This window comes from Silene latifolia, chromosome 10 (assembly GCF_048544455.1).
Source record: "Silene latifolia isolate original U9 population chromosome 10, ASM4854445v1, whole genome shotgun sequence".
Classification (NCBI taxonomy): Eukaryota; Viridiplantae; Streptophyta; class Magnoliopsida; order Caryophyllales; family Caryophyllaceae; genus Silene; species Silene latifolia.
The window spans coordinates 10,869,583-10,888,682 of NC_133535.1; the positions used below are offsets into that span (position 1 = coordinate 10,869,583).

A 19,100-nucleotide genomic window follows, 5' to 3' on the forward strand; every position below is an offset into this window, starting at 1 on the left:
AAGGGATTCCTTTCCTATCTAGCCAAACAAGGAGCTAAATTTCGGGTAATCTCATTCATTTCCCCTTCATTCCCTTTCTTGTTTCCATTCTCTTTCCCTTTTCTAAACCAAACACCCCCTAATTAGCTAGCGAAGCGTAACTACTAACTACACCACGTCCACCGATCAAATTTCGGTTTTTGTAGTCTTTACAGAAGACTTTTTCTGGTATTTGACCCACAGGCATAAATAATCAAGCTATAGGCAGCAGTCAGCCTGATTTAAGAAAAAGTTACATACCAGTGACTAATGACTAATGACGATTAATTAACTCCTGCTTACCAAATACTAATGACTCGTTCAATTCAGGATTTAAAATATATATTGAGCCAATCAAATTTCGGTTTCTTTAGTCAAAATTTGTCCAGCATTGATCATTTCCGTTGTCAAATACACGTGAAGATATTCAAAATTTAGCAAATAGTTTATGAATTTATGCGGTTCTTAATTGACTAGTTGGTTGGTTATTTGTGTTTTTTAATTGCTAGTCTATTTTGAATTTTTCTTTCTTGATTATATCCTTGCTTTCGTTCAGCCAATCTCAAACCTTTGATCTGATTAGTCTCAGAACATAACAGTGACTATGTTCACTGTCCTTGTGATTGTTCCCACTTAGTAGAAGAGCAGTGTGCGCTTAATGAGTACTCCGTTTTATTCCAAACCATCAAAGATCTTTCAACAGAACTTGAAAGCTTTTTGCATCAACATAACTTTATAATTCCATCTTAACCCTGGGCGTACTATTTGACCCTTCCAACATGACTTGTATACACCATATGACCTATATGGGGTACTATTTGACCCGTTTAACGCTGATAGATATGGTCATATTAAGGAAGACTAACTGTTTTTATTTATCCGGTTGTTTCCAGGCATATCAGAAGTTTTCAATGGAGCATAAACTTTGTGGCGTATTAATTGAATAGCCTACCAATATGGAATTCTTTGTTGCACTAATAGACACGGGCCTCTTAGCGGAACTGCGGAAGAGACGATGTCAGTGTCGTCACTGCCAGTCCGCCACTAGCACTCAAGGAATGACATTAAGTATTACTGATGTGTTAGGTGGGTGATCAACTGATTATGCAGATAACGTATATATGTGCATTAGTGACATATGCATGATGTTTCCTCTAATTTTCTATTTATTCTTGTTTAATTCCTGCAGGTCATATTTGCTGATGTTATCATGCATATAATTCGACTAATAAGCCATATATTGATAGTTGATATTTGGATGTTATGCTTAACACAAACTATGGTAGATAAGTCATGTTTACAGCAAAATAACAGGAACTTAAAAGCATTATACATTCAACTGTAGTAAATTTGTAGTCTTAATAATTCTATCTTGAACCTTCAATGGGAGGACGCTTTTTTCCTGATTGAATTCGACTTCTGGCGGTCAGGCCCCTGTAACCAACAGCACTGCTAATAGAAATAATGTTATGTTAGCAGAACTTATAATCAAATAAACTTTCAACATAATTCATTACTAGTAAGCTGTACACTCATGCTATATCTGATCAGTGATCATAATATACCTCTTGCAGAAACATTACGCTTGTTTCTAAGCATTAAAAAGGTTGTCTCTTGCCGATTGAAGCCTGCCTATGGCATCGACTATTTTCAGTCTTTCTTGTGGCAAATGATTGGAGCACAACACTCCGACAGTAATCACAGCAGCAATGCATTCCACTCTTCGTTGAAGCTCATCTTTAATTCTGCTTGTGTCATCGCCTTCTTCAGTGAGATTATCTTCTTCAAGTGATGGGTCTACAATTTGTAGGACTTGATCAGGTAATGCTCCTCTTGCATGCAAATGAAGGCTATAGCCTTCCTTGAACATGCTGTCTGTTGGACTCTTTCCTGTCATTAGCTCAAGTAGCAATATTCCATAACTGTAGACATCGCCCTCTGTAGATGGCTCACAGCCGAGCCCATATTCTGAAATATGATCCCCATGACAAGGCTTAGACACATAAACGGGGATTAGATAGATAGATAGGCAAGCCTTACGAAACGTTCATGCATGAAGGGGTCTATTTTAGATAAGAAAAAAGGTATTGCAGTAACCATTTCAGATTTATGATAGTTAAGGAATCAGGCTGTTATTACCTGGAGCAGCATAGCCGATAGTGCCCTTGATTTCGATTGTACTGCTTTGATTCGGATGTCGAGGTTGAGTAAGAAACCTTGCTAATCCGAAATCCCCAACATGAGCAACCATGTCATTATCGAGCAATATGTTGCTTGGTTTCAAGTCACAATGTACTATTGGACTTTCACACTCATAGTGGAGATAGCTAAGTGCATGGGCCACATCAATCGCTACATCCACCCTTTGAGCAAGGCTCATGTTTCCATCAACTCCATGTAACCATCTGTCTAGACTTCTATTGGGCATGAACTCGTATACTAGTGCTCTAAAGTCGTTTCTCTGAAAGTCAATACTGGAACAAGATGTTATGATGCCTACCAGATTCCGGTGCCGAACATTCTTTAACGTGTTGCATTCTGCCATGAAGCTCTTAGACGCACCATGGTGTTGCAAGTTCAGAACTTTCACTGCAACCGTATTTCCATCCAAAATCCCTTTAAACACGGATCCAAAAGAGCCCGTCCCAAGTAGGTTGTCTGAAGAGAAGCCATCTGTTGCTTTGAGTAACATGCCGTATGACACTTTCATTGTTACAATCCCCATCGTTGAACCTGATAAGTGAGGTGAATCTTTCTTTTTTATACATGCCAGGTACAACCCTACGGCCCCTACCGCCATGGCCACCAGCCCAACAAGTGCACTGATAATTGGAACTATCAACCTAGTCCTTCCCCTTCTTCGATTCTCAATGCAGCTAGGTAATTGCAACTGTTTAATTCCTCCACAAAGCCTACTATTCCCAGTAACAAAGACCGCACTTGCATTTGCAAAAACTGAACCCGTTGGAACCCTTCCCTCAAAATCGTTGTAAGATAAATTAAGGTAATACAGCGTATGAAATCCAGAAAAGAAGGTTGGAATGAGGCCAGAAAATTTGTTTCGAGAAAAGTCAATTTCTTGGAGGTTAGCTAAAGAAGCGAAGGATGAAGGAATATTTCCATGGAAGAAATTCCCATCCATATACAAGTGTTGAAGGTCAGGACAGTCCCATGAACCATCCGGAATGACACCTGAAAACTTATTGTTGGACAGTTCTAAGATTTGTAGGCGACTTTGTTTAATCATATTCGAAGGTAAGGAACCTTCCAAAATATTATTAGACATATATAGTTCAATAAATGAAACGGATCCTTGGAATAGCTCATCGCCTAAGGTTCCATTGAGTTCATTGTTTGTTAAATTCAGGTACAACAGGCTTTGGCAACTCCCCAAATGCGGAGGTATACTCCCTGTCAATATGTTGTCATCTAAATAAAGCTCACTCAAGTGTGATATATTGCCAAAGGAACTGGGAATTCTACCTTCTAATCTGTTGGAGCTCAAAATAAGTTGTTCCAATTTTTGGAGCTTTCCGAAATCCCCAGGAAGAGTTCCTGTTAATTTACAGTTGTCCATCGCTAACTGCTCAAGATTGTTGAGATTGGTAATACCTTCAGGAAAGTCTCCACTTATGGGAATATCTTGGATATATAGCGATTCCGGAGAGTTGGAGAGATTGGCAACCGATTTGGGTAATATTCCTGAAAAGTGATTTGGTCCCAATGCCAGGTTAAGTAACAAAGTGCAGTTAACCAGTGTAGCTATGAAGTTGATATCGCCCTCTAGGTAATTCCCCCCAAGATCTAAATTAGTTAGGTAATGAAAATTTCCAAAATTATAAGGAACCTTTCCTATAAAACTATTATCACCAAGTGCGATATGTCCAAGTGTTGTGAGGTTTACTAAGGTGATTGGAATTGATCCTGAGAAGTTATTTCCCCCGAGGTTCAAGTAATTCAGACGAGGAACAGTGAAGCCAATATTTGCAGGAAGATCTCCATGTAGCTGGTTGTCAAAACATTCAATAACGTCAAGGGAGGAGAGATTGAAAAGGGACCTAGGAAGTGTGCCTTGGAGTTTATTTGATCCAACTTCAAAGATGGTTAGATCTCGCATCCTACCGATGCTGTTTGGGATAGTTCCTGTAAATGAGTTGTAAAGAGCACTTAATGATACCAAAGAAGTAAGGTTTTGTATGTTATCAAAAAGAGGGCCTGTCAGATTGTTATTATCCACAAGAAGGGTTGTTAGCTTTGACAATGCTCTTATTCCTTCTGGGAGTATTCCCTCGAGCTTGTTGTAGCTTAACGATATAATTCCCAAGTTAACACAATTAGATATGTTTGATGGAATTTTGCCTACCAGTTTGTTGTTATGTGCCGATAAGTCATTAAGCCTCAACAAATGAGTTACTTCTGCAGGGATTTCACCGGATAAACTATTACTCGAAAGCCAAATAGTTTGAAGGAAGCTGAGATTTCCTATGAAAGGAGATATGGTTCCTGCCAAATCTTTAGAAGTCAAATCTAGTACCGTCACTCTGTTGTGTTTATGCCCACAAGTAACCCCCTCCCAAGAACAATGGTGAATAGAGTCATTCCATGAGCTTAAAACCCCGTTGGGAACCAGTAGTTGTTTCTTGATGGCCACCAACGCAGTATGGTCGGTCTCGTTGCCTGAGTAGTCAACACTAGACAATGCTGTAGTTACTGTAATATTCTGCATTACAAAAACAAAGATGACAAGAAAGGCTGCTTTGCTACATAAGGAAAAAATAGAACCTGGATTTCCATTTTTGGTTTGGAGGTGGATTGGTTTCATTTTGTAAGAGTTGTACTTTTATGTGTGATAATGCGCTTGAACATAATCACCCTTTCATTTATATAGGCGTTTAAATGAATTTTCACTCTACGTGTGTTAATTCTCTGTTGAATTTTCAGACTAGATTTTCAATTGGAGTCAAGTGCATTGTTACGAGTGGAAAAGTAATCGGCAAACAAAAAATTCTCAATTGAATTTTCAGACGAGATTTTATTTGGCCAATAAGAATGAGTTAGCATTTAATTTTGTTTGCAGGGTTTGTCCCAGAAAATACAGGTTCGCTCATTCAACCGGGTTGATCAGCCAAGTTGATTTTTTCCTGTATTTTTGATAAAGCTTGGTGACCTATGTAAGGCGGCATTACAAAAGTATATTGTAAAACAGGTTAGTTTTATAACTACTTTTTCGCTAATATTAACCCTGATTTCTTGGTGGTTAGATCCATTTTATATATTACTTGGTATTTGTGTAGAACCGTCTTGCCAACTTACTAGGGAACAATATTTGTGGTCTGAGGAGTATCAAGTTATAGGAAGCAGTCAACTTGACTTGAGGATAAGTTGCATTATCCTAAATGACTCTTGCCTGCCAGTCGTTCTTAGTTCAGCTTGACTTGAGGATTTAAGGACAATCTTAGGTCAATGAACGTGACATCCCAAATGTGCCCCAAATTTCACGATGTCCTACTTGCACTTCACTATTTATGTTCCCTCTATCCCAAGGAATTGCTTATTTCTATATTTGTTTTTTTGTTAGGAAGTTTTAAACCAGAGTAAATAACTGAGACGGAAAAAGTAATTTAGTTGACTAATCTTTTATCACCCATGACCCTCAGACACTAACAGAAATTACATATCTTTATCCGTTGGAGTTATATTAAGAGTTTCAATGATATTGTCTTGTCTCTGATTTCTGTATTAAGTTAATTGACCAAAACGCCTCTACGCGTCTACACCATCTATCACGACAAGCTCGAAAAGGGAATTTTTCAGGATGTTTTCATTGGTGTAGCCGTGCAGATAAACTTTTGGACTTTTGGTGAATCTTTGATTACTTGATTGAATAAGACTTAGTTTCATAATATGGAATTTTTAGCACTAAACGAGTTATGCATTACTGGTGCAGTATCAATCAATAATGTAATGAATAAGATGTGATTGCCCCACTCAAGTTGATAATTCTACACCTAACAGTAGAACAAGACTACAAGAGTTCTGTGTGCTGCATTCATATATATTGTTGCTGTACGTGCTTGGTCCCTCACTTGATCATTTCTTGTGTAATCCCTTATTGACTTATCGTCTTCAACTACTGCTACCCTCGCTAGCAAGGTTGATTTTTTTGCAAATTTCGAATGGCAAACGAGTGCTGATTCAGACGATTATGTAGAAACCAGGAATGTGATGCAGACTCCATTGTTACATAACTGCCAGAGTAACTATAGCTTGTGAAACCAAAGTGGCTTGAGTGTAGTGGAGCGCGGGAGTGCCTCAAAGCGTTGCAATTGGCAACGAATTGAGAGGTCCCAGGTTCGACTCCCTACACGGGAGTGTTGCGGTTACCTGTCATCCTAAGGGATGTCTTACCTGGCACACGTGGTTTGCAGGGTATTTTCCTTGTGCCGGCGTTGCTCATCCATTAGCGATTGGGGTAGATTTGGATTTTGAAGAGCGTGTTCAGACTTCCGTCTTACGCCATGAGCACTATGTTCTTAACCGATGCAATCTTTACCTTGTTTTAGTTTATGTGATTAGTAGTACTCTAGTGTTTTATATGTTGTAGCCTATTGGTATGGTTTAGTAAGCCGTACCACTATAATGTAAAACTCTTTTTTCACCGCTGCAAAAAAAAAAAAAAAAAAAAAAAAAGCCACAAATAAGAGGTGCTTGTTGGAAAGAATATTATTCATTCTACTGGTCGTTATACAGATACTGTAGGAATTATCTTTTTTTTTTTTTTTTTTGTTATGGACTCGTGGTTATTGTAATCCTTTTAACATTGTACATATTACTGGGTCTGGATCCTCTGTTTCATTTTTGTGTCTTATATTGTGTCTCACTACCTTTCTTTTTGACACATAAGCATTATTGTAAATTATTGTGTAAATGATATAAGTGTGTGATACTGTGATGTATCAAAAGATAACGGTAGCTAGGATATAAGATGGAACACGGAAATGGGATGAAATTCTGAGTCGATATTACTCGCTAATCTCATTCCTTGATGCTCTTGCTTGTTTAACAGCGAACACTTGGTTTAATTTAAAATCGGAAAATATACGTTTTTTAATTTAAGTCATTGAATTTAGTATAAAGTCTCATCCCTTCTTTGAGCTCGCCGTGATAGATACATGGGCGTCTCTGGCTGGAGGGAAATGATGGCCGGGGTGGTTGGGGATGAGCGGAGGTCCATTTGGTGGCCCAACATGCAGTGAAGCAGGGGAGAAGGGTGGTTGGCGTTTAGGTGGGTCTCTGGGCGTCTTTGGAGGGTGGTGGTCTGGTCGTGGCATGAGAGAGGGAGTAGTTTTTGTTTTTGTTTTTTGTTTTTTTGGTTAATTTTTGGGAGTGGCGGGTTTAGGAGGGTGGGTCTATGGACGTCTCTGGTCGGCGGTGCGCTGAGCAGTAGGAGGGGGCGGTGGTTGTTGAAAGTTGGAGGGACGGAATTGAAACACTTCGTAGTTGATTAAATTGTGGGGAGGGGGTTAAAATGGTCAATTATTTCCATGGAAGGAATTTTCATCCATATACAAGTATTGAAGGTCTAAACCAACCACAATGATACTTGGAAACTTATTGTTAGAAAGTTCTAAGATTTGTTGGGGACTTTGTTTAATCATATTCAAAGGTAAGGAACCTTCTAGAAAAACTTTCATTTTATAGAAGAAAGAATAATGATGGAAATCAAGAACTATGAACATTATAGAAACAGAACTCTCAGAACCCATATGGCAAGCTTGAAGAACAAACTCATGGTCTTTAAAGTTCTCTAACTCATGCTCTTCTTCCGATTTTTCATGCTCGTCCACATTATTATCCTCATCATGACTCGAAGAGACAACTTTCCTAAGCACCACATCACTTTTTTTCTTGAGCGGATGATCAGGATTCGAACTATTAGGTCATGTTCTTTTGGACTTAATCTCAGTTCTTTTAAGTGTAGTTCAGATCAGTTCAATTCAAGTCAACATTATTGTTATGATTTTTAGTTGTTAGTACTATATTTATATTTTATTTATTTTAATATTATATTATATTATTTCCCGACACCTTAAAATCTGAAGTTGTATATTTTCGTTGAATGTAGTTGAATAGTCCAAATTATATATTTTCCAGCACCTTGAAATCATTATCATACTGATTTTGGTTCGTCTAAAAAGGAGATTTTCAATGCGCTCATTGAAAAGGTGCGGCGCCGTATTTCGTCTTGGAATGCTATTTTTCTCTCTCCTGCGGGAAGGTTGACTTTGATCTCTTCTGTTTTGTCTGCTTTATCGAATTATGTCCTATCGGTATTTAAAATACCGGTAAGTGTGGCCAATAAGATTAACTCCTTATTGTCACATTTTTGGTGGGCTGGAACGAGATTAAAGTCCACGATCCATTGGTGTAGTAAGAATTTTATTAGCCTTCCTAAGTCGGAAGGTGGACTTGGAATTCGAAATCTTCAGTGTATGAACCAGGCTCTGTTAGGTAAGTTAGCTTGGAAAGTCTTGTCTATGAAAGACTCTATGGTTAGTCGAGTTTTTTATGACAAGCTTATTTGCAATAAGGATCTTGTGATGCCTGGGTCTTTAAAGTCTTGCTCGTCCCAATCTTGGGGTTGCAAGAGTTTATCTTTTGGTATGGAGTTGATTTTGGCTCAATTGGGATGGAAGCCTGGTGTCAATTCAATGCTGCGTATATGGAATTGTGGATGGGTTGGTGGTGAGGTACCACCTAAAAGGACGAGTTTGGGCTTTCCGCCGCCAGACTCTATGTCGAGTTTTACGGTTAAGGATCTTCATACTCCTTCATTGTGTTGGAATCGTGAGCTTATCTTTGATTTGTTTGAACCTGAGTGGGCTCGTCGGATTTGTGCCATACCTATTTGTAATACCGCTGTCGATGATTGTTTTTTCTGGAAGCTTTCTTCTTCGGGGATCTACACGGTCAAAAGCGGGTACGCGGCCTGTCTTGCTTCTTATCTAAGCGTTCATAGTTCGTCTAAGGATGAGAGTAGAATTGATGCTACTTCTAAGGTTTTTTGTAAAAAAAGGTTATGGCGTTTACCAGGCCCGCCTGTTTGGAAGATTCTTGTTTGGCGAATTTTGACGGATTCACTTTCGGTGGGAGCTGAATTTGTTAAACGGAATCTCATCATTGGGTCGGTGTGTCCTTGGTGTGGGGAGGATGGTATGGTGGAGACTGTAGAGCACCTTTTTAGGGATTGTTTTCTGGTTAAGCGTCTTTGGGCGTGTTCTTCGATTGGTATTTCTACTGAGTTTTCTACGTCGGTTAGGTTACGTGATTGGATTAAAAATTGGATAAATTATTTCTACACAAAGGAGGATTCATCTATTACTGTCATTCGTTTCCTTTCGGTTTTGTGGAGTCTATGGCGCATCAGGAACGACATTGTGTTCTCAGGAAAGTCCTTTTCGCCTGAGCACTTCTTTGCTTTTCTTTCAAACTCTACTAATGTGGCTTTGGAAGCGGAGTCACGGCTTGCTTCTGCAGTCTCGGCTTCGAGGGCTGTCTGTTACGATCCGTTGGATACTTTGAGGAATGAGATTAGGAATTATTTTCCGTTCTTTTTGGTGGGAGAAAAAGGAACTTGTGCTCCTTTCCGTGTTAAAGTTGATGCGAGTTGGGTAAGTTCTTTACAGGCTTCTGCAGGTTGGATTGTCTATGCTCCTAATGGGGAATGTTATGGGACTTTTGCCATAAGTTTTGATGCTGAATCCGCGTTACAAGCCGAAGCGATTGGTATTAGGGAAGCTTTGAGATGGGCTGCTAGAAGCAATTTGCTTCACTTGGACGTTTCCTCGGATTGCCTTCAACTTCTTCTTCAACTTGCCCGAGTGGAGTCTCAGCACCACTTGGTTAAGGGGATTCTGTTTGATATTGAGTCGGACCTCTTGTTGTTTCATTGTATTTGCTTTAGTTTCGTTCCGCGTCGTCTTAATAAGGTTGCCCATAACCTAGCTCGGGCTAAATTGGGATTGTAGTTTGTTCTCTTTACAGCTGCCAAAAAAAAAAAAAAAATCATTATCATTGTCATCATCCTCTGAAGATGACAAGCCTACATCACCCGAAGATTGGTCGACCTCTCCGCCATCACCAACACAAACATGATCAGCAGAAGGAACACATCCATCAATATTGTCATCATAGTTCTCGAAAATTAAAGAGTTCCATTTCACCCCTAAAATCTTCAAAAAAAAAAAAAATCATCATTATCCTCATCATTCGCATTACTAGGAGTTGGCATACCATCGTCTTTATTGACATTAGCATTGTTAATCCCAAACTAATTAAATTGATCACCCATCACGCTAACATTCACATCAAGCACATCATTAAAACATTTTACAATTCAAAGCTAATTACTGCACTTGGATATGAGAAACAATGAAACAAATCAAATCAATTCATAACAAGAGCTATATATTTTCTAAGTTAGGTCTCATCTTTAATTTTTTAGGCTCTACAAGCTTTTAGACAAGCCTAAACCCGACAAAACTGCACTAATCAAAATGATCCGATCCGAATAATTCGGCTCGGCACCTGAACTAAGGATTCAGGAGTCGGGATTGTCCCGTAACCTGAATTGTCCCGACCCGAATATTTATTACTCTACCCGATCCATTATAACTTGGTAAAACTAATAACGTACCCGAAAATGACCCAAATCTGAATTGGCCCGACCTTATCCGAATTTTATAAAACCCGAAAATAACCTCACCCGAACTAAATCCGACCCGTTAGCCATGTATTCCAGGTCTAGACATGAAGCTTAATTTTTGGGAGCAATGTCGAACATATGTAAGCTCGATCAAGAAAAAGGAAGAACACCATGGAAGGAAGATTAACCTCTGAACTGGAATCAAGTGTCACGATATGTAGCAAATTCAACTTCCAAGTTTGATATTGAAGATTATGGAAGGTGCGCTTTTTCTTTTTTATTAATTTTATTTCAAGACTAAAAATTCTGCAATTTTCTTGAGTATTTATTTATTATTATTATTTTTTTTTTTAAATTTCCTGGAGTTTAGATTTGGTAAATGTTACTCGTAAAGTGCATATAATTTGACTAATTAGCCATCGATTTGACTGAAAAAAAATAAGCCCTCAATTTGCAAAATTAGGGTTAGACTCTGCGAAATATCTCCTTTGTAAATTGTAACTGTCATATAGTTTGAGTAACATTTGCTTTTGGGTGGTCTTCGAAGCACTACTTTGACCGTATTTTTCTTCATATATATAATTACATGATAAGTACGGAGTAGTAAAGTGCATAAATTTGAGGCTAGCCTCTCACAGTACTCGCTCCGTGCCATTTATTTGTTTACCTTTTTTTTTTCTCTATTCCTTGTTAGGGGAATTTTATGCGGAGTGAGTATGATTTTGTGAAGGTTTAATAACTGAAACTATGTGGTATGTGGATGTTCAGCTTAACACAAGAAACCAGCTAGTTTTGAATAACACAATTCATAAATTACATGTTGATAAGTACTCCGTAGTGACAGTACAAATTAACCTTATTAGTACCATTTTACATTCGACAATACGGTAGATTTGTAGTCTTAAATAATTCTATGTTGAGACTTCATTTGGCGGACGCTTTTTTCGTGATTAAAATCAACCTTAGGCAGTCAGGCCCTTGTAACCATCAGCGCTACAAAAAGAAATAATGTTATGTTAGCAGAACTTCTAATCAAATTGAAACTTTCAGCGTAATTAGTACCTGATTACGCCTGTTTCTAGCATTCAGAAGGCCGTCTCTTGCTGATTGAAGCCTGCTTCTAGCATCGACTATTTTCATTCTTTCTTGTGGCAAATGATTTGAGCACAATACTCCGACACTGATCACACAACTAATGCATTCCAATCTTCGTTTAAGCTCATCTTGGATTCCCCTTGTGTCATCGAGTTCTTCACTGATATTGTCTTCTTCTAGTGATGGGTCTACAATTTGTAAGACTTGGTCAGGTAATGCTGCTTCTGCGTACTTATGAAGGTTGTAGCCTTCATTGAACATGTCATCTGTTGGACTTTTTCCTGTCATTAGCTCAAGTAGCAATATCCCATAGCTATACACATCACCTTCTGTAGATGGCTCACTTCCGAGCCCATACTCTGACATGTCAACCCCATGACAATGCTTAGCCACAAAATTGGTGAGTATTTAATAAATAGACAAAGCCTTAAAACACTTATTTACTATATGTATAAGTTAGGCAATCTCACTGACTTTACATATTTAGCGAGTAGTAGATATATTGGCAATAGTACTTCATGGTGTTTATCAGACAAATTATAATTAAGAATCACACTATTATTACCTGGAGCAGCATAGCCTATAGTGCCCTTGATTCCAATTGTACTACTTTGATTCGGATGTCGAGGTTGAGTAAGAAATCTTGCTAATCCAAAGTCTCCAACATGAGCGACCATGTCACTGTCAAGCAATATATTGCTAGGTTTCAAGTCACAATGCACTATTGGCGTTTCACAGTCATGGTGGAGATAGCTCAGTGCATGGGCCAGATCAATCCCTACATCCACCCTTTGAGCAAGGCTCATGTTTCTGTCGACTCCATGTAACCATTTGTCTAGGCTTCCATTTGGCATGTACTCGTATACTAGTGCTCTAAAATCATTTCTCTGAAAGTCAATACTAGAACAAGCTGTTATGATCCCTATCAGATTTCGGTGACGGACATTCCTCAACGCATTGCACTCTGCCATGAAGCTCTTAGATGCACCGTGGTGTTCCAAGTTGAGGACTTTCACTGCCACCGTCTTTCCATCCAAAATCCCCTTAAACACGGATCCAAAAGAGCCCGTCCCAAGTAGGTTCTCTAAAGAGAAACCATTTGTTGCTTTGAGTAACATGTCGTATGACACTTTCATTGTTACATTCCTCATAATTGAACCTGATAAAAGAGGTGTCTGTTTCTTTTTTATACATGCCAGGTACAACCCTATGACCCCTACCACCATGGCGACCGCTCCAATAAGTGCATTGATAATTGGAGCTATCAACCGAATACTTTGCCTTCTTCGATTCTCAATGCAGTTAGGTAATTGCAACTGTTTAATTCCTCCGCAAAGCTTGTTATTGCCAGCAACAAAGACTGCACTTGCATTTTCAAATACTGAATTCGTTGGAACTCTTCCCTTAAAATCGTTGTAAGATAAGTTAAGGTAATGTAATGAATGAAATCCAGAAAAGAAGGATGGAATGGGGCCAGAAAATTTGTTTCGAGAGAAGTCAATTTCTTGGAGGTTAGCCAAAGAAGCAAAGGATGAAGGAATATTTCCTTGGAAGGAATTCCCATCCATATACAAGTGTTGAAGGTTAGAACAGTCCCATGAGCCATCCGGAATGACACCTGAAAACTTATTATTTGACAGTTCTAAGATTTCTAGGCGACTTTGTTTAATCATATTCAAGGGTAAGGAACCCTCCAAAAGATTATGAGACAAATATAGTTGAATAAATAAAGCGGATCCTTGAAATAACTCATTGCCTAAGGTTCCATTGAGTTCATTGTACGTTAAATTCATGTACAACAAGCTTTGGCAATTCCCCAAATGTGGCGGAATACTCCCTTTTAATAAGTTGTCATCTAAATAAAGCCCACTTAAGTGTGATATATTGCCTAAGGAACTGGGAATTCTACCTACTAATCTGTTGGAGCTCAAAACAAGTTGTTCCAATTTTTGGAGCTTCCCGAAATCTTGAGGGATAGATCCCGTTAGTTTGCAGTTGTCCATCAATAACTGCTCAAGATTGTTGAGATTGGTAATACCTTCTGGAATTTTTCCAATTATCGGAGTATCTTCAACACTGAGAATCTCTAAAGAGGTGGAGAGATTGGCAAGAGATTTGGGTAATATTCCTGAAAAATGATTTGATCCCAAATCTAGGAGACGTAATTGGCTACAGTTAACAAGTTTATCTATAAAATTAATATTACCCTGTAGGTGGTTCCCTGCAAGAGAGAGATAATTTAGCTTATGAAAATTCCCAAGGTAAGAAGGAGCATTTCCTATAAAATTATTATATTCGAGTCCAATAAATTCGAGGGCTGTGAGGTTTTGGATCGTGATTGGAATTAATCCTCTGAAGTTGTTTTCCGCGAGGTTGAACCATGTAAGATGGGGAATATTGACCCCAACATCTGCTGGAAGTTCTCCATGTAGTTGGTTGTCACTAAAATCAAGAATTTGAAGGGAGGAGATATTAAAAAGGGATGTGGGAAGTGTACCTGAGAGTTCAGTTTCTCCAACTGCAAGGATGGTTAGATTTTGCATCCTACCAATGTTGTTTGGGATAGTTCCTGTAAATGAGTTGTAACTAGCATCTATTGTTACTAAAGAAGTAAGATTTTGTATGATGTCAAAAAGAAACCCCTTAAGATGGTTAGTTTGCACACGAAAGTCTGTTAGCTTCGACAATAATCCTAGTCCTGTTGGGAGTTTTCCCTCTAGATTGTTGTTGGCTAAGAAAAACACTCTGAGGTTAACACAATGAGATATGTTGGCTGGAATTTCACCTATAAGTGTGTTGTTAAATAGCCGTAGTTCATGAAGCCTGACTAGATGACCTAATTGAGTGGGGATTTCTCCATATAGGCTATTATTGTAAAGGTTAATGACCTTAAGGAAGCTTAGATTTCCTATAAAAGGAGAAATGGTTCCTGCCAAACCTCTAGAACTCAAATCTAGTACAGTCACTCTTGTATGTTTATGCCCACATTTGACTCCCTCCCAAGAACAGTGGTTAACAAAGTCATTCCACGAGCTTAAAACCCGGTTGGAAGGAACCAATAGTTGGCTCTTGATGGCCAGCAACGCTGTGTGGTCGGTTTCGTTGCCTGGGTAGCCAACACTACGGAATGATAAAGCTACAGTAATACTTTGCATTACAAAAACAAAGATGAGAAGAAAGGCTGACTTGTTACATCGGGGAGAAATATAACGTGGCCTTTCAATTTGGGTTTGGAGATGGATTGGTTTCATTTTGTATAGTTGTGTGCAGTTGGTTGGTGTGAGATGCTCTTGAACTTGATCACTCTTTCATTTATATAGGCATTTTAATGATGATTTATTCTCTGGTCTACGTCTAGTAGTTAGCCAAGGGGTAATTGCACCATCTACTAAGGTAAACATTTAACCATTTCTGCTTAGACCATCGTCAGGTCTAAACTATTATGACATAGTGACATCAGTTTATCTGGTTTTGCATGTTCAGCAATTCAACCTTGATAACTCTGATTCATGTGACTTACAAATATGAAACAATGACTTAAAATAATGAATTGTTAATGAGTGATACTGCTTCCTGCCGGGCATCTTCTGCAGGAGATGTCCGTCGACACATTTATTCCGAATGACTCGAAAATCTGTGGAAGATGGTCACTAGTCAGTACTTTAAGGTGCTGCACCTTGAATATCTAGCATTACTTATTTTGTTTACAATTTACTAGTCTTTTCCTTTGGCCAACTGTTGACTTGATCAAATGTTGTATTAATGACTTGATCAACTGTTGACAGGCATCTCAAATTCTTTTGTTTCTTTTGTTTTTAATGTTCGATACCACACTGTCCGTCACTCTGTGCACAGTGCAGCAGCGCAGGTTTGGATCACTGTAAGCCATTTTCCAGTTTTATTTTGAAATCTGATTAATTTTAATCAAACATGGCATGAAAAGGATTTAGCTTTATTTATGTTCAACCACGCCATTTTGGTTGCCGTTTGTTGTATGAACCCATGTCATGTGGTGTGTCTTCCTTCTCATAAATTCCAATGCTAAGTGACACCATTTCGCTAAAGAGTTTGCTTATGGGCCACACACTAACACACTACAAAAATTCTGAAGTAAAGACGAGCTCAGACTATCCATGGAGAATTTTTTCTCCATGGATAGAATGGAGAAAAACAAATCTCCATGTGTTCTTTATCAATGGAGAAAATCGTGAGTCTTGCGCATCAAAATATTCTTTCCTTATTTTTTTTATTATTATTTTAGCATGTTGGTGGTCCAATTGTAGACTGCCACATGGCCCATAATACGAAATAAGGTCCCACCCATGGACAAAAATAGTTAATCCATGAGACCATGCCTCCATGGTAGTGGGTGTACAAAAATAGTTAATCCATGAGACCATGCCTCCCTGTTTAACTAATGTAATGATCCCTTCACAGAAGAAGAGAGGTCCGTGCCACTCCCACTCAAGGAAGATTTCCCAGTATACTGTTACGATTGTTAGGGTTATGTTTGGTTAATGATGTCAAGTCCTCTTTGCTATTTAATTGTGTGCCTTCCTAGTTTCTAATTGTAGCTTGAAGCATTCAAATCATGTCTCAAGGATATCTCAAGACTGCCCAAGGAAGGTCAAGATTGAAGATGGTCTTAGCTTAGGTCATGTGTTGTATTCGAGATAATTCAACCCGTGGTTTTTGGTTCAGTCCACTGGATATAATTTCCGAAAATTCACAAGTGTTCAAACTTCAAACCTTTTGCAACTACTTTCTGATTTCAGGGTTTTGAAATTTGAAATAGAGGATAAAATTTGAAGGGATGAAAAAGCTTTTACCTTGCACTGTCCAAAGTCACAAGTACTTTTAAGTTTTAACCCTCTCTTAAAATGGCTAAGGGTGAATTAAGGGTAGAAATCCAAATTTATTTTGCCATTTTGGTGAAACCTCCTATTTGAGCTTTGTGGTCACATTTTCAGAATGCATGTTCCAAAAGTTTTTCACCTTTTAAATTACCCTTTCATTTGTCAAAAGAGAATAGGCATGTAAACTTTTACCCTTTTTAACCCATCACTTCCTCTATAAATACTGCCTTCATTTTTCACTTATTTTCCAAGACTTTTCTGAGCATTTTTTTGAGAAAAACCTTTGCACATCATTTGTGCATTTAAGTTCTTGTTTCCTTGACTGTTTTGCAAAATCGTTTTTCTTTCAAAAGTCTTCACTCGTTTTCTAGAAAATTTCCTATGAACTGCATTGGTGACATTTATGCTTGTTCCATTATCTCGTGTTTAAGTCTATTTGATGATCTCCTCGTTCATCAAGTGAACAAATTGAGATCCATTACTCTGTAATCCTGTGAGATAAGACCAAAAACTCTTGAAGCGGATTAACTTTAAGTTTGAGTGCAAACGGAGTAGATTGGCTAGTTGTTTATTGTAAGGGGTTTGGTAGTTTGAGTAAATTTTTAAACAAACAATAAAACAACATTAGACGTAGGCACCAATTGAAAAATCTTGTCTTGTTTGTTCATTTACTTTTACACTTCTGCTGCCTTATGTATTTCTTGTTCATCTCGCTGAACTTAAAGGGATTAAGTACCTCAAGTATTTTCATCTCAAACATTAAACGACATGAAGACTTCTGCTCTTTGCAAACCATGGTGGGCTCTTTATACCATCTTGCACACCTATGTTGGGCACGAGTATGACAATTGGACACTTTTTTAGAGGAAAACTTGTGGTGGTTATTCTGAAATAATGGAGTATGAGTGTATGACACTTAGAAACACAAATGGGAATTTTCGGTAGCACTGTAGGAGTTCTGGATTGCTAGTGATTAAGTGACTTCCTGCACAGTCTAGAAAAAGAGATTAGTGCTCTACTCAAGGAATGGCTTCCATGTCTAAACCCATTTTAATAATAGAAGTCATGCTATTGTACTTTACAAAGACCTGAATTCTTTCTGTGTTTTAACTGTAATACTACACCAGTAGAATAAGTAATAATTCTGTGCTGCATTCAGAATTGTGCTTTGTCCTGTATCTGTGACAGCGGTGTGCAATGACCATAGTGAGTGCTACTAACCAGCAGACATCATCTGGCTGGGTCTTGCCAGTAGCTGTGTTCAGGACATGAAAAAAAAAAAAAAAAAAAAGAGCGTTGATCATTTAGTGCGTAATTCCTCATTGCTTTTGCCTATGTTACGCCTGCATGCAAGGTTGAATTTTCACTCAAGCTGACAAATTTGGCATGACCATGGATGGCAGCAAGCTAGTCCTAATTTAGAAGATTATCTAGAAAGTGGGAATGTCATGCAGACGACAAAATGTCACAAGTGATCCCCTTCCTTAAGTACTGTGTCGATCAGGATGCTCTACTAGCTGGCTCTTCATGGCCTACAGTGCGACTTCGTCCATCTCATTGTCCAGATATCTAACCAAGAGAGGCAGGTATGGTAAGAACAGTCATTATGTATGCTGTTCTCTGTATTTGATGCTCTTCCTTTTTCAACTTATTTCTGATTTACATCTTTAAGCTAGTCAACCAAAAATGCAGCATTTTTACCTTGAGTTCAATTGAATATAATGCATACTTCTGCGGTCTGCCTGACAATGAGGAGTTTTTGAATTTTGATATATAGCATTAAAAGTGTCTGCTGTTGCTGGTGATGAAGTGGCTTCCACCCACAAGTGATTTTCTTTCGAAATGAGACTACACACATTTTATTATTCTATTCTAGTCATGCATTTGTACTTTACAAAGAACATACGGAGTATTTCTTTTGTGTTTTTCTTATGTTAGCTGGATTTTTCATATTATATTGCCAACTCCCATTAGAGATGAGTATATATGAGTACGGCCGTATGGGTGAGGGAAAAAAACTGAAACCACTTTTATAAATCAAATTTAAAAAAACCGAAAATTTGGTTTTCTCTCGGGTTCTGTTAACCGAAGTTTTTTGAGTGAAAATCGGTTCCGAATTTGGTTCTTAAAAAACGGAACCGGTTAACCGGCTTTTGAAGCAGATTACTTAAAAAGCACAAAATTTGACTTTCTACTGAAAAAACGAAACCGGTTCGGTTCTTGGTCATATATTTAGAACTTTGCTTAGATACATACGTTCATTTTATGGGTCCATGTTGAAAACCAGGTGTAGTAGGATTAGGAAAAAAAAAAAACTTATTTTTGAAATCCTCGAACTGCCCTTAACACGTTTTTTAAATAATTTTCATCGTTCATAATTGATTAGTTGTTTTTTATTGCTATAAAATCTATTTGCATTTAACTTT

The 19,100-nt window shown here is 38.2% G+C and overlaps 3 protein-coding genes across 9 annotated transcripts; 2 read left to right on the plus strand and 1 right to left on the minus strand.

The window, feature by feature from the left end:
- Positions 1-1,609: 1,609 nt before the first annotated feature.
- LOC141605068 (putative LRR receptor-like serine/threonine-protein kinase At3g47570) lies at positions 1,610-3,266 on the minus strand. Its single transcript, XM_074423698.1, has 2 exons — positions 2,158-3,266; positions 1,610-1,986 (listed from the first exon to the last, which is right to left on the minus strand). The coding sequence occupies exons 1-2, from the start codon at positions 3,263-3,265 to the stop codon at positions 1,610-1,612; spliced, it is 1,485 nt and encodes a 494-aa protein (XP_074279799.1). The 5' UTR covers position 3,266.
- Positions 3,267-8,567: 5,301 nt separating this feature from the next.
- LOC141607088 (uncharacterized) lies at positions 8,568-10,046 on the plus strand. The gene has a single exon (XM_074426449.1). The coding sequence runs from the start codon at positions 8,568-8,570 to the stop codon at positions 10,044-10,046; it is 1,479 nt and encodes a 492-aa protein (XP_074282550.1).
- Positions 10,047-10,546: 500 nt separating this feature from the next.
- On the plus strand, positions 10,547-18,522 carry LOC141605071 (uncharacterized). 7 transcript variants are annotated; one of them, XM_074423702.1, is made up of 6 exons: positions 10,596-10,984; positions 11,806-12,030; positions 12,748-12,893; positions 13,018-13,124; positions 15,604-15,686; positions 17,863-18,522. In XM_074423702.1, the coding sequence occupies exons 2-6, from the start codon at positions 12,001-12,003 to the stop codon at positions 17,944-17,946; spliced, it is 450 nt and encodes a 149-aa protein (XP_074279803.1). In that variant the 5' UTR covers positions 10,596-10,984; positions 11,806-12,000; the 3' UTR covers positions 17,947-18,522. The 7 variants fall into 7 exon arrangements, 2 of the variants coding, with proteins under 2 accessions (XP_074279803.1, XP_074279802.1); XM_074423701.1 differs by having other exon boundaries at positions 10,599-10,984; positions 15,604-15,698; XR_012526285.1 differs by having other exon boundaries at positions 10,604-10,984; positions 11,813-12,030; positions 13,018-15,485; positions 15,604-18,522.
- Positions 18,523-19,100: the final 578 nt, after the last annotated feature.